The 15781-nt window shown below is 44.5% G+C and overlaps 5 protein-coding genes across 8 annotated transcripts; 2 read left to right on the top strand and 3 right to left on the bottom strand.

Annotated features, from left to right (window-relative positions):
- Positions 1-2870: 2870 nt before the first annotated feature.
- LOC108027444 (uncharacterized) lies at positions 2871-5145 on the bottom strand. The gene is made up of 4 exons (XM_017098896.3): positions 4957-5145; positions 4384-4894; positions 4229-4324; positions 2871-3724 (listed from the first exon to the last, which is right to left on the bottom strand). Exons 1-4 carry the CDS (start codon positions 4981-4983, stop codon positions 3279-3281), a joined length of 1080 nt encoding a protein of 359 aa, XP_016954385.1. The 5' UTR covers positions 4984-5145; the 3' UTR covers positions 2871-3278.
- Positions 5146-5375: 230 nt separating this feature from the next.
- On the top strand, positions 5376-6405 carry LOC108027037 (vesicle transport protein SEC20). Its single transcript, XM_017098237.3, has 2 exons — positions 5376-5534; positions 5587-6405. The coding sequence occupies exons 1-2, from the start codon at positions 5454-5456 to the stop codon at positions 6187-6189; spliced, it is 684 nt and encodes a 227-aa protein (XP_016953726.1). The 5' UTR covers positions 5376-5453; the 3' UTR covers positions 6190-6405.
- A 45-nt stretch (positions 6406-6450) lies between these two features.
- LOC122817776 (uncharacterized) lies at positions 6451-6963 on the bottom strand. The gene has a single exon (XM_044090940.2). The coding sequence runs from the start codon at positions 6742-6744 to the stop codon at positions 6484-6486; it is 261 nt and encodes an 86-aa protein (XP_043946875.1). The 5' UTR covers positions 6745-6963; the 3' UTR covers positions 6451-6483.
- Positions 6964-7716: 753 nt separating this feature from the next.
- Positions 7717-10343, top strand: LOC108027334 (THO complex subunit 1). Its single transcript, XM_017098746.3, has 5 exons — positions 7717-7901; positions 7967-8650; positions 8735-9021; positions 9088-9390; positions 9448-10343. The coding sequence occupies exons 1-5, from the start codon at positions 7824-7826 to the stop codon at positions 10235-10237; spliced, it is 2142 nt and encodes a 713-aa protein (XP_016954235.1). The 5' UTR covers positions 7717-7823; the 3' UTR covers positions 10238-10343.
- LOC108027336 (uncharacterized) lies at positions 10276-15781 on the bottom strand. Of its 4 annotated transcripts, none has more exons than XM_017098749.3 (5): positions 15446-15781; positions 13975-14286; positions 11069-11617; positions 10946-10981; positions 10276-10883 (listed from the first exon to the last, which is right to left on the bottom strand). In XM_017098749.3, exons 2-5 carry the CDS (start codon positions 14026-14028, stop codon positions 10374-10376), a joined length of 1149 nt encoding a protein of 382 aa, XP_016954238.1. In that variant the 5' UTR covers positions 14029-14286; positions 15446-15781; the 3' UTR covers positions 10276-10373. The 4 variants fall into 4 exon arrangements, with proteins under 4 accessions (XP_016954238.1, XP_016954236.1, XP_016954239.1 ...); XM_017098747.3 differs by lacking the exon at positions 15446-15781 and adding an exon at positions 14354-14647; XM_017098750.3 differs by lacking the exon at positions 15446-15781 and adding an exon at positions 14534-14643.

Raw genomic sequence — 15781 nt, 5'->3', positions numbered from 1 at the left:
AAAGCACTGGTACAAGCGGGGATGAAATTAATTGAAGAATGACTAAAAAAGGCTACTTTAACAAGTAATTTACCTCAGTTTTTCCCACAGTAATATATTATTGATTAGCTTAGACATCCAAGCGATGTTTCCCTTTCGGGTTTCACGCAAACTATTCAGAAAGTGAAACTGGTTAGGGCATCAGCGAATGAATGCGTGCGGAATTGGCTCAACTTAAGTCTCTTTATGTATCGTTTTAGGTATTGAATCGGACAACTCTCATTTAAAGATTGGTAAGAAAGAAGAGGCCTAAGCTGGGCTCCAAAATTTGGTACCAACTTTAATGTTGATAAGTCAACTGAAAACGCACCGTCATTGCCTCAAACCCTTTTCTTTTCTTAAGTAAGACATACGCATTGTTTTGCATTTTTCCCAAAGAAATAATCGGATAAATCGTTGGTGTTTTCAACATATAACGTCCCTGCGCTTGCAAACAACATTTTTTAATTAGTTTTAAATTTCGAATTTAATTTAAATATTAAATATTAAATCATATAGCTGACATAGGAACGATCGAAAAATAATATGAAACATATTATAGCTTGAGGGTTTTTTTACATATTATCTTATACTATTGGGAATCGGACGTCTCTTAAACTTTCCGCCGATAATTTAATTTCCCTTTTTCTTTTTTTACTAAAAATAATTTGTAAAAAAAACTTGACGTTACCTGCGAACTGAAACAGTTTCTCAAATTTCTGAATAATCGGTACATTACTATTTGAAGGACCGTGCTCACCGACTTTTTGTTTTGGACGCTAGAAGACCAGCCTGGACCGCCCTTCTTTTAAATGGTCATATCCTTTTCAATTTTCGTCAGATTGACATGATTGTACGTTTACAAAAAAAAAAAAGTGAAACATAAATTTTAAAAAATTCACATTGTTAAGTACCAATTCCAAATAAGGAATACCATCTGTAAGAACCAGCTTTCACCTATGACATACCAATACCAATTTTAAAAGAATCGAACATCATCTCATTAAAAGGTAAAATAAAATTTTTTTTTTTAGTTTTTTCTGCAAATTTTAGATTTGTTTTTTGATGAAACATTTTCCAAGCGCACAAGCTATTAACTTCTTATAATCATTAAATTTTTCCGGTTGGAAGCAGTCAAATTGATTAAATTATATCGCATCATAATAATATGTATAAACCTTATAATTTGGAATAATATACATAATACAGCATTAGAAGGATGCAGCAAGAAATTACAAATTTTTAAGCCCACATCCAACTTTAAATATATGAGGTGGCAAGTGATCCTGACCATGGTATTCATGAGGGTGAAGATTTCTGGGACTGAAGGGAAAAACCAAAATGTCTTTGTATTCCGTTCCTTCATACGATTTAGGCTCCCAATTGACCAGCCCTAGTCCGCACAAATTGCTCTGCAATTTGTGAAAATCCAGCCAAGCATAGTCGTTTGAAAACAGTTTATTGGAAGACCATGGAAGGAATGTCGCACACAAGTCCCATTTGACGACTCTTTTGGAACATGACCCGGATATTCTTTCCTCTGCTTCTCTGATTTGACTCCAAAAAAAACGGCACCAAAGAAGAGAGAGGGGTCTACCATTCATTGATAAACAGCAATGGGTCAGGAGTTTAAGGAAGGATAGGCTAGACTGAATCCGTGGAAGGATATTTGGGGAGCAGCACGAGCTTGGGGAATTTTTCCCCTTTTCCATCCAAGCTGGATGCTATCTAGTTCGTAATCGCCGTTGCCAGCCTATTGGGTGAAGCTGACAATAAATAAGGAGAGCTGTTTAGGTCTATAATGTTGGTTAACAAATATGAGCCAAAGTACCTCAACCTACAACTCCTATGCATCCTCATCCCTACATCTTCTGCAGCAGTAGTTTAAATCGTTCTCCTGAAAAGTGAGTTTTTAAAGTCAGTGTACACTGTACACTCTCCTTCGAAAACTAATGTACCGACCGTTCTGGGCCTACGGCACATTTATACTTTTTTCGATGAAAATTTTAAAAACAGTTTTAATGTTGTACTTTATTATGCTTATAAAATCATTTTTCTAAAATTACCCGTATCGTGTGAAAAAAGTTCTTGAAAATGACATTTTTGGCCGAATTAACCATAGCTAATTCAATTTTATCAACATCGTAGAGTCGATTGCCTACACGGGCATATTGTATGACAAAATGTCGAATGAGACATAAGGAAAATTACAATTTTTTTTATTTGATTCTCAAAATTGGTTATCAGACATTCGTAAAAGTGTGACGTGATTAAAAGTTTCCGTGCTTATGGTAGGAATTTATTTGAGATTTAAGATTTTTTAGATTTAAGTCTCGTCCTATGTATTTTCGCTAATTTGTTCTTAATACCGTAATAAAATCTATTTGGGGCCTTATACTTATATTTCTGATATACAACTAAGCGTCACATTCAAAGATGTGAGGTGATTCGCAGGCTCTTACATGAAAAGCGAAAAGTGACTTGAAATAATAAGTCTTTGACAACCACTGTTTAGCACATATAAAAATCAAATAGCTTTAAATTTGCGTAGGTTGTTATCACAACCCCTCCTTTTTACTCAACCCCCGATTATACGAATTTAGCCAACATTTTACTCACCGGATAGTGCAAATGTGACCAGTAATCGACGGAATGTCTTAAAAGATATGCGCTTATTTTAACAGGAGGCGTGCACTGATGGGGTCAGAAGTGATGTTGGTCAGCGACAGGATATCTTTTCTATTAGATCATCCCCCCTACTGCAGAAACTGTTCTCGGCAGTAATCTCTGCCTTAATACCCAGCTAAAAAATAGACATGCATTGGACAAAGCAGGGCCGCGACTCATTATAATTGCTGGATCTGACGAATGTCTCAGAGTCAGTTAAATGTGACTAATTTATTAAAAAAAAATATATTTACATTGTTAAACAACATTTAATAATTCCTGAAAAATAAAGTTTTGACCATCGCAATCGGTCTTCATTTCTTACTTTAACCTGAGAATGGTTCGATTCATAACTAGGCCATTATTAATTTCACAAACTTGTAATAATGATTATATTTTTGGCGGAATGGATTACAAATGGTAACTTAAAAATAATTTTGTGTAAGTTACAAGATCGGACATTCATTTGCCGTCTTTAACATTTTTATAGGTCAATCATTTTAACCAACTATATAAAATTAATTATTAGGAGTTTATTAGGAATTTAAATGTAGCTCACAGAGCAAATTAAATTAAAGTAGTAGATAAGCAACTCACAGATAAATGCGAAAATATTGACGTGCTGTGAGCTTTTTGTTGCACATCGGGCACTTGTGCGTGGAGCTGATGGCAGTTTGGATACATTCTCGGCAAAAAACGTGTCCGCATTTTGTTGACACCGGCTCGCGCTTGCTCACACTTTCCATGCAGACCGGACATTTGTAGGAGTCCTCCCTCTGGGACATCTCGGGATCACGGTGGGCGCGTTTGGGTGGCGACACATCGTCGAGATCCACTACTGGAGAATTTTCGAGGCGCCGAGCAAGGATAGGCCGACGGCTGTGAACGGTAGGCGAGTCGTTCGAATGAGTCTCTAAACGGCGTCTTGTTCCATCGGGAGTGCACAAGTCGATAACAGCGTCGGGAGCACGATAACGGGCTGATCGAATTGGAGGCGCCAGTTCCAGATGGGACAAATCTATCACTTCCACTGGACTGACTAGAGGAAAAAAGTAAAAATTTTGACTCATTACATACGCAAGTAGAAAACGCTAGCTACCGGGTAAAAAATAGCTTAGATGCACTTCCATAGAAAAACATTTTATTTTTCTTTTGTATCTTAGGTGGAATAAAAGTTATGGGTGTTTAATCTCCTAGCCATGATATTTCATGTGGTAAACAGGGTCTAAAGCACAATGAAAATGCACATGTATCAATATATACAAAGGTGGCCATCACCATCGAACGTGAACGAATGTTACAATATATTTTTTAAAATAACGAACAATTAATCTAGGGAAAAGCATCTAAAATTGGTATAGATATGAAGCGGCTTTCAAAGATATGTTTAATCCGAAAAAATATCTATAAGAGATTTTGAGACTGGTTTGTATATACCCCTCGATCTCAATAACTATATAACATGTCAAATTAATTTATCATCCTATTTTAATTGATTGATAATGTGTAAACCAGACTTGAATTGGACTTGTTTTGTACTTACTGGCACTCCTGCGACGATTGCCACGCACAACTGTTGGTGTTGAGGTAGATGCTGGTGAAATGTTGTTCTGGTCCACACGATTGCAATAGCGGTTTACTGCAAGGAATAAGAGGCATTTAATGTGATACTGGGACCTTATATTAAGGTTGACCTACTGCCATCTAATTCGGCTTCAAAATCTGACATATTCCGCGATAGTAATCTTATCTGCGAGGGAACATCGTCGTCTGGAACGGACAAGTTGACCAGGGACTGTGATTCATCGCGGATCATATTCAAAGAGCGATCTTCCTGTGTAGAATTCAGGATGTTTGATCCGCCAGCGGAAGTGTCGGTGATATTAAATGCCGAGGATGAATTAATTTCCGGCGATGAATGGTGTTCCGAGAAAGAATGGTGTTCCAAGGATGAATTGGTTTCCAGGAATAAATTTGGAGACCAATTGGAGTCCGCCGAAGAGATTGATGCTGCAGATAAATAGGAGGAAGCCGATGAATTGGATGCTGCAGGTAAATTGGAGGACGCCAATGAATTGGAGGCCGCCGATGAATTGGATGCCGCCGATGAATTGGATGCCGCTGATGCACTGAGGCTAGACGTAGCGCTGGAGTTGGAAACGTCGCTGTCCGATGAGTGGCCAAGAACGAACGATTCAGCAGTGGAGTCCTACTAAATGAAACGAGCCGAACTCTGAATTAACTCATTGGGGGACTCCAAATAAAACTTACAAAGGAAAATATTGTTGAATCTGACATGCTTCCGGCTGCAACAACTCAAACTATAGATGAAGAGAAGGCAGGTGCACCTGGATGTACCTCATTTGATTCGCGGTTGATCGCAATAATTGCAAAATGCTCAGAAATTATGGTCGTTTCGCGGCCATAAGGTTGTTTTAGAGATGGGACCTTTCAGGCACCGAGGAGCGACCACATTAAACCGATAAATGCAGTATTTTCCTGTGTTGTGCATATGGATGATTTACAGTTGTTGGTTAAAATTGCATTTAATTTATTTATGAATTCTGTTTAGACTCGTACCTAATTAAAAAAGCTTTTAAAGTAGCACATACTATTCCTATTTAAAAACGATAGACTTCAGCCGAAGCGTTGGCCTATCGATACGTACGATGCCGCTGTTCTAGTGTTGGTTAACTCACGACTGCTGCACGTCACCAGAGCAAGTAATAGGATTTTTGAAAAACAAAACAATACAAGTCTCTGGAACCATGGACAAGGACACGTTTACGCTTCAGTCTATCCGGCAGGATCTCATCGACAACAATCTGCAGGCCAAGGCCATAATACAGGTGAGAGCAGCTAACTGAAGAGGCAGCCAAAACTGAAAGCTCTTAATTCTAGGACATTCTAAACAGCCGCACCTCGATCGCCGAACTGGAGGAGCTAAACGAAGCGGGGCGCTCCAAGCTGTCGGCCATCAGGAGGAACATCGAGCGCCTGGACGACTGGGCACGGGACACTACTGACCCGGTACTGGCAAAGGAGGTGGACACCCACCGCGAGCAGTTCTCCAAGACTCTGCAGGCCTTCCGCAAAGCCAATGTGTCCACAATGTTGGAAATCGAGAAGGCCAATCGCGAGGAGCTGATGGCCATTACAGGCGAGAGTGAGCTGCGCCAGCGGACGACGACACGGGCGCGCCACAACCAAGGCAGCCTGGTCTCTCAGGAGAACGACGTGACCGAGAAGATGCTGGCCATATCCCGGCACCTCTCGGAGACCACTCAGAAGAGCGCTGTCACCCTGGAGACGCTCGTGGCGTCTTCCCAGAATGTAGAGGCCACCAGTGACGAGCTGCAGAACACGGCCGGGAGCATCACCATGTCCGGCAAGCTTCTCAAGAAGTACGGACGACGCGAGTGCACTGACAAGATGCTTCTCTTCTTCGCCTTCTGCCTGTTCCTCGCCTGTGTCTTCTACATTGTTCAGAAGCGCCTTTTTTAGAGCCCCGAGAGGACTACTGCCTAGCTTAAGGTTGTTGCTTCTGTTGTCTAGGAATAAGCTATTATAGGCTTGGCACATGACCATAACATCTAAGCACCGCTTTCATATTAATATTTATATTTTTTTAGTGAATTACCCAACTTGTACATGTGGTTTGGAGTGTATAAAATACAGTGCAGGCTAGTAAACGTAACTAGTAAAATTTACAATCAGTAAGTGCAGTTCAGGTTTTGTAAAGGTCAATCTAATTTTATTAGTTCGACATCGGTTTTGTTGTAAGAAATGCTGGGCCGATTAATAAGGACACTTGGGAACTCCTCCTGCATTTAAGAACCCGTTGTGGTTAACCAACCTACAGATATCCTTGTAGGATCGAACAGGTTTCTGAGGACGTACTGGCGCCGGTCGCCTGAAGTCGTAGTTGCCAGGGTAGTATTGCTGTCTATCATGACTTGGGTATTTAAGGCCGTGGAATAGCCTTGCAAACACCAATCTGCAGTTGGTCCCGCTGACCGCCAGAACACACAGCAGAACGTATATGATTGAGTTGCGCATGTCCACTCTGTCCGCGATTTAGATTTATAATAATACCTTTGGCTGGCCTACTTATGAAACTTCCGCAACATTGCACAGAGGGGAAAGTAATTGGAATCTCGAATCGGGTTTGATTTGCTTTGGAAGCTGATAACATTTTGCGTGGCTCAGTTCAATGCTAACGCATTCGGCCTTGTATGTATACGATGTCAATCTATGTCGTTATACCTCGTACTCAAAAAGTAGAAGGGCATATTAGACTCTTTAAAAGCTTAGTACTATCTGTTGCCTCCATTTTTAACTCTTTTATACCCGTTAAGCGTAGAGTAAAAGTGAGAAAGTGTGTAACAGGTTCCGACACCACAAAGTTTATATATTCTTGATCAGGATCACTAGCCGAGTCGAACTAGCCATGTCTTGAAATAATATTTTTAAATTAGTTATATTTTCGAATTTAGTTTTATCAAAATCGGACGACTTATGTTATAGTCTGTCATATGAGCGATCGGAAATATGGTGGGAAAATAATATGACACAAATTATAATGGCGGCGTTTTTTGACACATGTATACTATTGGGAATATATTTTTTTTGTAAGAAGAACTTTAATAAAAATCGGACCGGACGACTCTAACAAAAAGCTGTCAAAGAAACGGTCAGAAAATAACAAAAACAGCTTCCAACTTCCATTTAAATGGGGTTATTATTTTTATTTAATTTGAAATGTTACATTACCTTTACAATAAAAATAGATTTTATCATTATCTCTATATTTTTAAAAAGATGTTGAATATTTCTCAAGTAAACTGATTTTTTTTAAGAATTAAAAAGTACAAATGTTTCAAAGAGATTTCTGTAAAACTTATTTTTAAAAAACTGTGCTGATCCTAAGCTATGCATTTCGTTTTCAAAACTACACGCTGCTGCCTCGTAAGAAATAGAATTGTTATCGATAATTTGGTATTTTTGCAGTACTAATTTTGCAGCACCATGGAAAAACCAAACAAGTTGGCAGCCCTGACCGTGTTGTTTTGGTTGAAAACATAAAAATTGGTTAATTGTTTTCTGCTGTTGTCGCCGCGCTTACTGATTGAAACAAAATGAGCACCGCTGTGGAAGTGGCCGTTAAGGCTCCCGGGAAGTTAGCTAACTACTTTGAGCTGCAGTCGGCTTTTGAGGTAAGCGACGGTGGTAGATCCGACGCCGGCAATCTTGGGGTCTGATCTCAAAACTGAAATTGCAGAAAGCACTGGAACTGGCCATAGCCGACGGCAATGTGGAGCTTTTGGTTAAAGAGTACAACAGCTTCTCAGCCAACACCGAGCACGACAAGCGCCTGCCCATGGACCATGCCTTTCGTGTGCTCCTCATGAAGCGGCTGGAGGACGATGTGCAGCGCATAGGAGAGCTGGTGCGCCTTTCCGTGGAGGCCACGAGAGCGGAGATCGTGTCCAACACTATTCCCGTGGTACTGCTTATCGACACCTTCGACGTAGTCACGCTGGACAAGTGCCAGGAGATCTTCCAGTTTGTCGAGGAGCTGGTGGATGTGTGGAAGGAGGAGCTGTTCTTCACCTCCTGCAAAAACAACGTCCTGCGCATGTGCAACGACCTGCTGCGCCGCCTTTCGCGCACACAAAACACCGTCTTCTGCGGTCGCATCCAGCTCTTCCTCTCCAAGTTCTTCCCCTTCTCGGAGCGCTCTGGCCTGAACATCGTGTCCGAGTTTAACTTGGACAACTTTACGGAATACGGACTAGACAGCAAGGACCACGACGAGAGCGATAACAAAGAGCTGGAGGATACCGCCGAGGATATTCCCCTGAAGATTGACTACGACCTGTACTGCAAGTTTTGGTCACTGCAGGACTTCTTCCGCAATCCCAATCAGTGCTATAACAAGGCGCAATGGAAGATGTTCCAGATGGTGGGTAGCTCTTTTTGAATAATTAAACGTTACTCCTACAGCCCACAAATCACATCTCAAACCGCTTTAAAAATTTCCTTTTAGCATGCTGAGAACATACTTCAGTCATTCTCGAGCTTCAAGCTAGAAGACGTTCGGCAGAGCGGCAGCGACAATTCAAGCGAGACTGGCCAAGCAATGGAGGTGGATGAAGAGACCGCTGATACTGCGGCGGTGAACGCCGTGGCCAAGGCTAATCACTTCTTCGCCAAGTTCCTGACCAATCCAAAACTACTAGCACTTCAACTTTCCGACGCCAATTTCCGACGCGCGGTCCTTGTGCAGTTTCTCATTCTCTTTCAGTACCTTCAAGTCAGTGTAAAGTTTAAAATGTGAGTAAAATAAAAAGTAATAAATGATTTAGAGTAATCTATAACTATACTTTAACATACTCTCAGTGACACTTATACCTTGACCGCAGACCAGGCGGACTTTATCAAGGATACAGAGTCTCGTGTTTATAAGTTACTCGAGGAGACACCGCCGTACGGCAAGCGGTTTTCCCGAACTGTACACCACATGCTGGTTCGCGAGGAGATGTGGAATAATTGGAAGAACGAGGGCTGCAAGGAGTTCAAAAAACCGGAGGAGCCTGCCGCCAGCGAGGAGGACGCAAAGCCACCTCCACCCAAAAGAACAAGGCGTGCATTGGGCGACGCCCTGCGCGATGCTGCGCGCAATGGCAAGTTCTTTTTAGGAAAGTATGTCAAGTGATAAGTCAACCAACATCACATAACTTTAACAAAAACCCCTTTCAGTGACAACTTAACCCGTCTGTGGAACTATTCTCCAGATAACTTGCAGGCCTGCAAAAGCGAGCAGCGGAATTTCCTGCCTCTGTTGGAGACATACTTGGAGACACCGCATGAGAAGGTCGACCCCGCCTTTGAGTGGCGAGCGCTGCGTTTACTTGCCCGCCAGACACCACACTTCTTTACATCGCTCTCACAACCATCGAGCAAGATCTCCGACTATCTGGAACAGGTGCGAAAGCGTCTCATCCGAGACAAGGAGCCCAAGCCACCAGCTCTGTTATCCAGTACCTCTTCGGAGAACAGTTTCGGCCTGGCGGCGAACCATGCTCATGCGGAGGGCGACCAGGATGCTACAGTGGCTCTTCAGGACGGTGAACCAGAGCAGGATCTCGAAGTGGAGGACAACGAGCCCGTGGTAGAAGAGGCGGATGAGGTGCCAGCACACGAAAAGCCCTTAATGGTTACCAAAGAGCACATTCAAGAGGTGGCCCCCCTGATCGGCGAGCCCTGGATGAAGGTGGGCAAGAAGATTGGCTTCACCAACGACGAGCTTCTCTTTTTCCAAATGGAGCATCCCAAGGCCAATGTGGCCTGCGTTCAAATGCTGACCAACTGGATCTCCGATGACGACGACGCCACCCTAGACAACTGGGCGTACATGCTTGAAGGATTGGAGATGAATAAGGCTGCCGAGGCGGTGAAAGCCATTATTGAGCGCGAAAAATCTGGACCAGCTGCCGCGCCAGTCGCGCCTCCTACATCCGATAACGACGTGGAGGAGCTCTCCGATTAGCCTATGGCCAACCCACCCTAGTTATAGCCTGCTGTAGATTCGTTTCAATCATCAAACTTCTTTATCACAAGTAAAAGTATGGGCATGTCCATTGTTATCAACCAGAGATCACCTAATACCGATTACCAATCCCTCCTCAACGCCTCTTGGGCGGGGGACCATTTCGGGGTTTGTTGTGAATCATGTTGGCGCACTTGGGGATGTGCCGTTCGGCGGCTTGTTGATTGAATCGACGCCCACAGTGCGGACACTGGATGTAGTCGGCATTCTCCGAAGGCGGCGGCGGGGGCAGGTCGCTTAGCTTGCCACCGCGGGCCAAGTGAGCTTGCACCTGCTTGGCGGCCCTGATCGACTGGATAAACTCCTCGTGCTTCTTGCGCCAATTGTTCTTCTTCACCCCGGTGGTCAGGCCCTTCTGCTGGGCAGCACTACTGTACGTGGTGCGTGTGCGGGCTCCCTTCGGCTTCTTGTTGAACTTCTCGGCTTCGGTGCCTTCGATCCGCTGCTTGGAGGCGTCGAAGATCTTGCGCTTGTTGCTCACCATGCGCTGGCACACCCCCTCGTGCTTCCCCAAACGATCCGTGTTGAAGTGGCGTCCGCAGTGCCGGCATAGAGCGGTGCCTTCAGGGGCCGCCGAGATGGCCTCCTTCAAAAGAGAGGGTAAGTTCGGTAAAGGTGCATTCCTGACTACCAATCTGAGATACTCACCATATTGACCTTTTTAACTGGGGATTTAGGCGTCGACTAAACGAGGTCGGAAGACATAAAATATTTGTTTAGAAAAAGTTTAGTATGTGAATGACAACACCGTGCCACGTTGATTGCACTCACCCGGCGAATGACAGGCGGCGAAAGGCGACTGACTTGCGGGGTGGCGCCACCGGCCATCCTGTTTGACGTCGGCATCTTGGGACTGCGCTGCGGCGAGGTCACGGATTGTTGGGAGACCGAAGTCTCCTGGGCAGGCGGCGTCTTCCGGGTGACCACGGGCTTTAGGTTCCGATTAACAGTAGTCCGAGGGGTGGTGGCGAACTTATTGTTATTGCTGTCGCTGGTGATGCGCCTGCCGGCGTTGGGCGGGTCCCGCAGGTTCATATCGGATACGCCCTTGATCAGCCGCTGCATCGGCGGCTGGGAGCGGGTTTTGGCTGGCGCGGGCGGCGATGGGAGGGTACCGATCGGCTTGAGGGGATTGCTGCGGTCAATGCCCGCTCCTCGGCGACGTTCGTCGAACATCTGGCGCACTTTTCCATTGCCGATCAGCCTGGTGGTGGCCGCACTGGGTGCTCCGGTCGTCAGGTTCTCCACACTCGTCTTCGCGCCCATCAGCTCCCTCCGACGCACCTCCTGCTCCTGCTGGGTCCGCTGCTGAAAACGCATCTGGGGGGTGGACAGGTAAATTACAACGATTTCTAACTGTGGTAGAGCTATTAGTTATGTATAGGGAAATAGGATCGCAATAAGATATATTTTCTAATTGCAGCAGGCTAATTTGTCAATTACATAAAAAAAACTTGAGTAATCAGTTTAGGTAATCCACTATGTAGGAAAAACCAGTAACAGTCCTAAGGTTCATTAATGAGCAGTTTCTATACTTAAAACGCTTCGCCCAAATACGTGGTTTTAACTAAATCCTAACACATTTTTAAAAGTAGTGAAATTTTATAGTGATTACGAACACGATAGATTCTGCACTTCATTTAAACCACAAGATATTTAGAATGAGCAATATAGGACTATAATATATAAAGCGCTGTATGTGTATGTGTGCACACAAGCTTGACCTTTAACTCCTGCACTGTTAAAACTTATAAGTTATAATTCATGTTTATTTGTCTTACGGGTGCAGAGTTGGTGCTGCCGTTGCCACTGGGGGGCAGGTGACTTAGTGCCTCCATGAGGCGCCTGGCCGCCCAGGACTCGTTCAGCTTCAGGGGCAGAATGTGGTCCTGGCCGAGCTCAGGCTCGAAGTCGTACTGGAGCAGGTCTCCGTCCTCGTCCCCGTCCGCCGATTGCAACATTCCGGGCCGGAGAGCGCGTGTCAACTGAGCGAACGGGAACCGGACATTAGCGCGTCCATTTCCCCCGAGTGGAGTCATTAAGTGCACAGGTTTCAGTGTGTTTGTGCTTGTGCCTGTGCTTTGTTTGCTAGTCTATTCTGGCGATGAGGAGGTGTCACCCCCCGTGCCTCCGCCAAACCCCCAGGCCCCTGCGAATAAATCCGAGCCCACTTACGTGCCGCCAGTACATAAAACCCCTCGCCACACGACCCGCCTGGGCGACGGAAACCCTATCCTGTCCCCGGGAGCGGGGCCCGGGTGCAGCTGTGGGTGTGGACGTGGTTGTGGGCATGCTCCTCCCGTTGTTGTCCCGCGAAAGCCCCTACTCCTGGTGCGCTCGTCTTCTGCCGCTGGTGTCCTGGTAGTGGCCTTCGAACTCAGCCATGGCCACCCGGCAAGTTGTCCAAAATGAAAAAAATGCAAGTCCTTTGTGTTTATCGGACACTCGAGAAATCCTAGCTGGCTGTCCTTTTGTTTTGCCAGCCATTTGTTGTTGTTATTGACTTGCAGCAATAACAACAAAAAATCAATGACTGCACCGTTGCCAGGACACGGGCCTCATGGGACACACATACACCCGCCCGAGAGACCGCCCCGAATGCTCAGCAATTGTTGAATGCCGCCAAGAAGCGCGGCGACCAGGTGACAAAGGACCTTAGCGTTGTCCTTCACCGCCCGCCCTTTCAGCGATAAAATCGCGCGCGCTCCGTTTTCCGGGTAAATTTTTGATTGATGAATTATTGAAGGAGGAGTGGTGGACACCCGGAGAAAAGCTTGAAAGTTCCTCGATAATTTGTTCTACGTAATTTTACTATTACTTCATAAGTATCTTTGTCATATTTAAACTATAAGTCTGCCTAAAGTGAAAAACACAAAACAAATTAACAAAATGTTTAATTTGATATATAATATTGGTAGCTCTTTAATTTTTAACATTAAAGGTGATTTTAAATTCTTCTTTTCAGGCAGATCCCATAAAAAGCAAAAAATCGTTAAGTCAAAATTATATTTTGTTGTGCTCTTTTTCGAATTAATTTTTAAAGGAAACCCCTTCTTTGATATAGCTATATTTACTTCTATGCTTTTCGATTTCTCCCTGTACAATTGAGCATGTTTGCGCACTTAATGTCAACCCTTTTTGGATATTGAGTGGCTAATGCAGTGACGTAGTTTGGCTAACACTAATTAAACCTAATTGAGGGAAAAATATAGTACCCCCTCTGGCTGTTGACGCCTCTGTTGGCCGCACACAGATGGCATTCAGGAGCGCCTTTTGTTTCGTGGCGGGGGCGACAAAAGTTCCCATTGCCAAATATGAGCAGCGGCAAATACAAATTAATTAGCTGGCATTGCGCTGAGAAACTTCAGCCAGGGAACCCGAAATAGAACTCCACCAAGAGCTTCAAGCCATTTATGGACCGCACGGAAATTAAGTAGATGTCTGGTTTATATCGAAGCTGTTTCTAATAAAATAAATGGCGGTCTTATAAATGAAAAAACCGTATCCCAAATTCGGCTTTAAAAAAGACGGTTATCAGCTTTAAAACTTCCTGCTTCAGCTTCCATTCTTATCAAATGTGTACTGGTTTATTCAACTTGTTGCACTGTCGAGCACTGTTCTTTCGAAGAGAGGTTCTTGGGAACCAGTGGTTTACCAGAAAACAAAGACAATCTCACCTGCATTTGCGCCAGCCGAGAAGTCTTCATGTCTCCGGAACCTTGTGACGCCATCGCCAAATGGAGTCTTTTCAATCCGATGCCAGTCGGCCGAATTCGATGCGATTGGCCGCGATGCTCGTGTGAGGGCTCCGGCCAAGGTGATGACGCGACTGAGCTGGGCTCAAAGTGTTCGGTTGCCGCAGACCCGGCTCAGACCCGCCGGTGAGTCACGCCAGTTGGCGCAGGGCAAACAAAAAGCGGCAGCAGCAGCAGACCAATAAATGTCGCCAGGAGGCGTCCGTGGATGTGGCTGTGGACGTGGGTGGCGATCTGGAAGTGGAAGTGGAAGCCGTTCAAACCGTGCCCAGATCAGTCCCCGACCCAGACTTAGCCTGACAATTGTGGGACGATGGCCGCTCCTAATACGGTGCGATCAATGAACAAACCAATCCAATTGAATTCACTTCGACTCGCGAGAAACGTACAGAAACCTCGATGAAAGCCAACGGTTATCGCAACGTGTGCTTATAAAACTACAAATCTGGACCAAAAAAACTCACGAAAGGTAAGAACGTACGTTTGAAATTTGCCAATAGATCTTGTTTATAATATGCTGCCGAAAATCTGAGTCGCTTCGTACGATGAAATGGAATTTTGGCTGACAAGTGAGCGAAGGCAGAGAAAGCCAACTGACTGGATAAGCAGGGAGCTTGTAATAATGTAGCTACAATGAAAGTTACTCAGCCCAAGTTGGGAGATTAAGGTACAAACATTAGATGTTTGGGTTATTCAGCGTTTAGGCATTTCTTAGTCAAGAAAGCTTTGAATAGTTCACTCACTGTCAAATTCAATAATGATGTTAGGTATTTAAGAAATACTGATTTATTATCCCCCTCATCAAAAACATCATCATGCCACATTAATTACATTTGCGTGACATGAGTGTTAAATTGATCTAAAGTTATTTGTGGCTTCATTCTTGGGGAAATATATATTGATTTCCCTGCTATAATATGTAAGGCCCTAATCTTTTCGGTAAGGCTTAGCTATTTTAGGTTTTTTGCTGCGGGTAATAAGTGGGACAGATCCCCAACTCGCTTAAAAAAGTAAAAGTACAAAATTATAAATAAAGTATTGTGTTTTTCCAAGTTTTTTATTTCTACGTAAGTAATTTTAGTTCACATCCCTTCTACGACCAACTCCCAAGTCCGCCACTGATAATATCCTAGTTATTCATCATATTTAGTGATAGTCACACCTTTTTTTAGCTTCTGGTCCGACTACATTTTTATCAGGTCTTCGTCTGGGTCTAGGGTGTACGAAAACCGCCTTCTCCTCTTGTCGCTCCGCTCATTCCAAACAACACCATTAATTTATGTATTTTTCGGCTTTTTGGCACACGTCGTTTCTCGCTGACTAACTCTGCGCTGGCTTTGTTTGTGTTTGGAGCCGCGATTTGCATACACTGCCCCTGCCGAACTGAACTTACCGGCTGTGGAGGGACAGCCCACCAAGTCTGGACTGGAGCGGCTGGGAGTGGGCTCTGTTGACCTGGGCGGCGGACTGGGGTGGACACTGGCACGCGAGTTTATTGACACACAAAGGAGGCACTTAAACGAGGATTGAACTTTAGAGCCGGACCCGAAGTGGGTCACCGAGGGACAGGTGGTGGCTCCTCCGTGGGCAACTGGCCAGCTGATGGTGGACTGTAATTACGCATACGCCGCTTGTGCCCCGCTTGTGTCGCTGTTGCCAGTTATTCGAGGTTTCCGCCGCTTTCGAGGAGCCCGCGCTGGCGACTGTTTGCTTAGAAGTTTGCGCGCTG

The sequence above is a fragment of the Drosophila biarmipes genome, chromosome 3R, assembly GCF_025231255.1.
Source record: "Drosophila biarmipes strain raj3 chromosome 3R, RU_DBia_V1.1, whole genome shotgun sequence".
NCBI lineage: Eukaryota > Metazoa > Arthropoda > Insecta > Diptera > Drosophilidae > Drosophila > Drosophila biarmipes.
This window is presented reverse-complemented; position numbering and strand designations above follow the sequence as displayed.

Coding starts and splice junctions, on each gene's coding strand:
- LOC108027336 (XM_044092084.2), bottom strand. CDS start 12,258: ATGTTGCAATCGGCGGACGGGGACGAGGACGGAGACCTGCTCCAGTAC. Junction 11,618..12,078: donor GCAGCACCAACTCTGCACCC/GTAAGACAAATA, acceptor TCCACCCCCCAG/ATGCGTTTTCAGCAGCGGAC. Junction 10,884..10,945: donor CAGTTAAAAAGGTCAATATG/GTGAGTATCTCA, acceptor TCTCTTTTGAAG/GAGGCCATCTCGGCGGCCCC.
- LOC108027334 (XM_017098746.3), top strand. CDS start 7,824: ATGAGCACCGCTGTGGAAGTGGCCGTTAAGGCTCCCGGGAAGTTAGCT. Junction 8,651..8,734: donor AATGGAAGATGTTCCAGATG/GTGGGTAGCTCT, acceptor ATTTCCTTTTAG/CATGCTGAGAACATACTTCA. Junction 9,391..9,447: donor GGCAAGTTCTTTTTAGGAAA/GTATGTCAAGTG, acceptor AACCCCTTTCAG/TGACAACTTAACCCGTCTGT.
- LOC108027037 (XM_017098237.3), top strand. CDS start 5,454: ATGGACAAGGACACGTTTACGCTTCAGTCTATCCGGCAGGATCTCATC. Junction 5,535..5,586: donor AGGCCAAGGCCATAATACAG/GTGAGAGCAGCT, acceptor TCTTAATTCTAG/GACATTCTAAACAGCCGCAC.
- LOC108027444 (XM_017098896.3), bottom strand. CDS start 4,983: ATGTCAGATTCAACAATATTTTCCTTT. Junction 4,895..4,956: donor ATTCAACAATATTTTCCTTT/GTAAGTTTTATT, acceptor TTCATTTAGTAG/GACTCCACTGCTGAATCGTT. Junction 4,325..4,383: donor TGAAGCCGAATTAGATGGCA/GTAGGTCAACCT, acceptor TATTCCTTGCAG/TAAACCGCTATTGCAATCGT.
- LOC122817776 (XM_044090940.2), bottom strand. CDS start 6,744: ATGCGCAACTCAATCATATACGTTCTGCTGTGTGTTCTGGCGGTCAGC.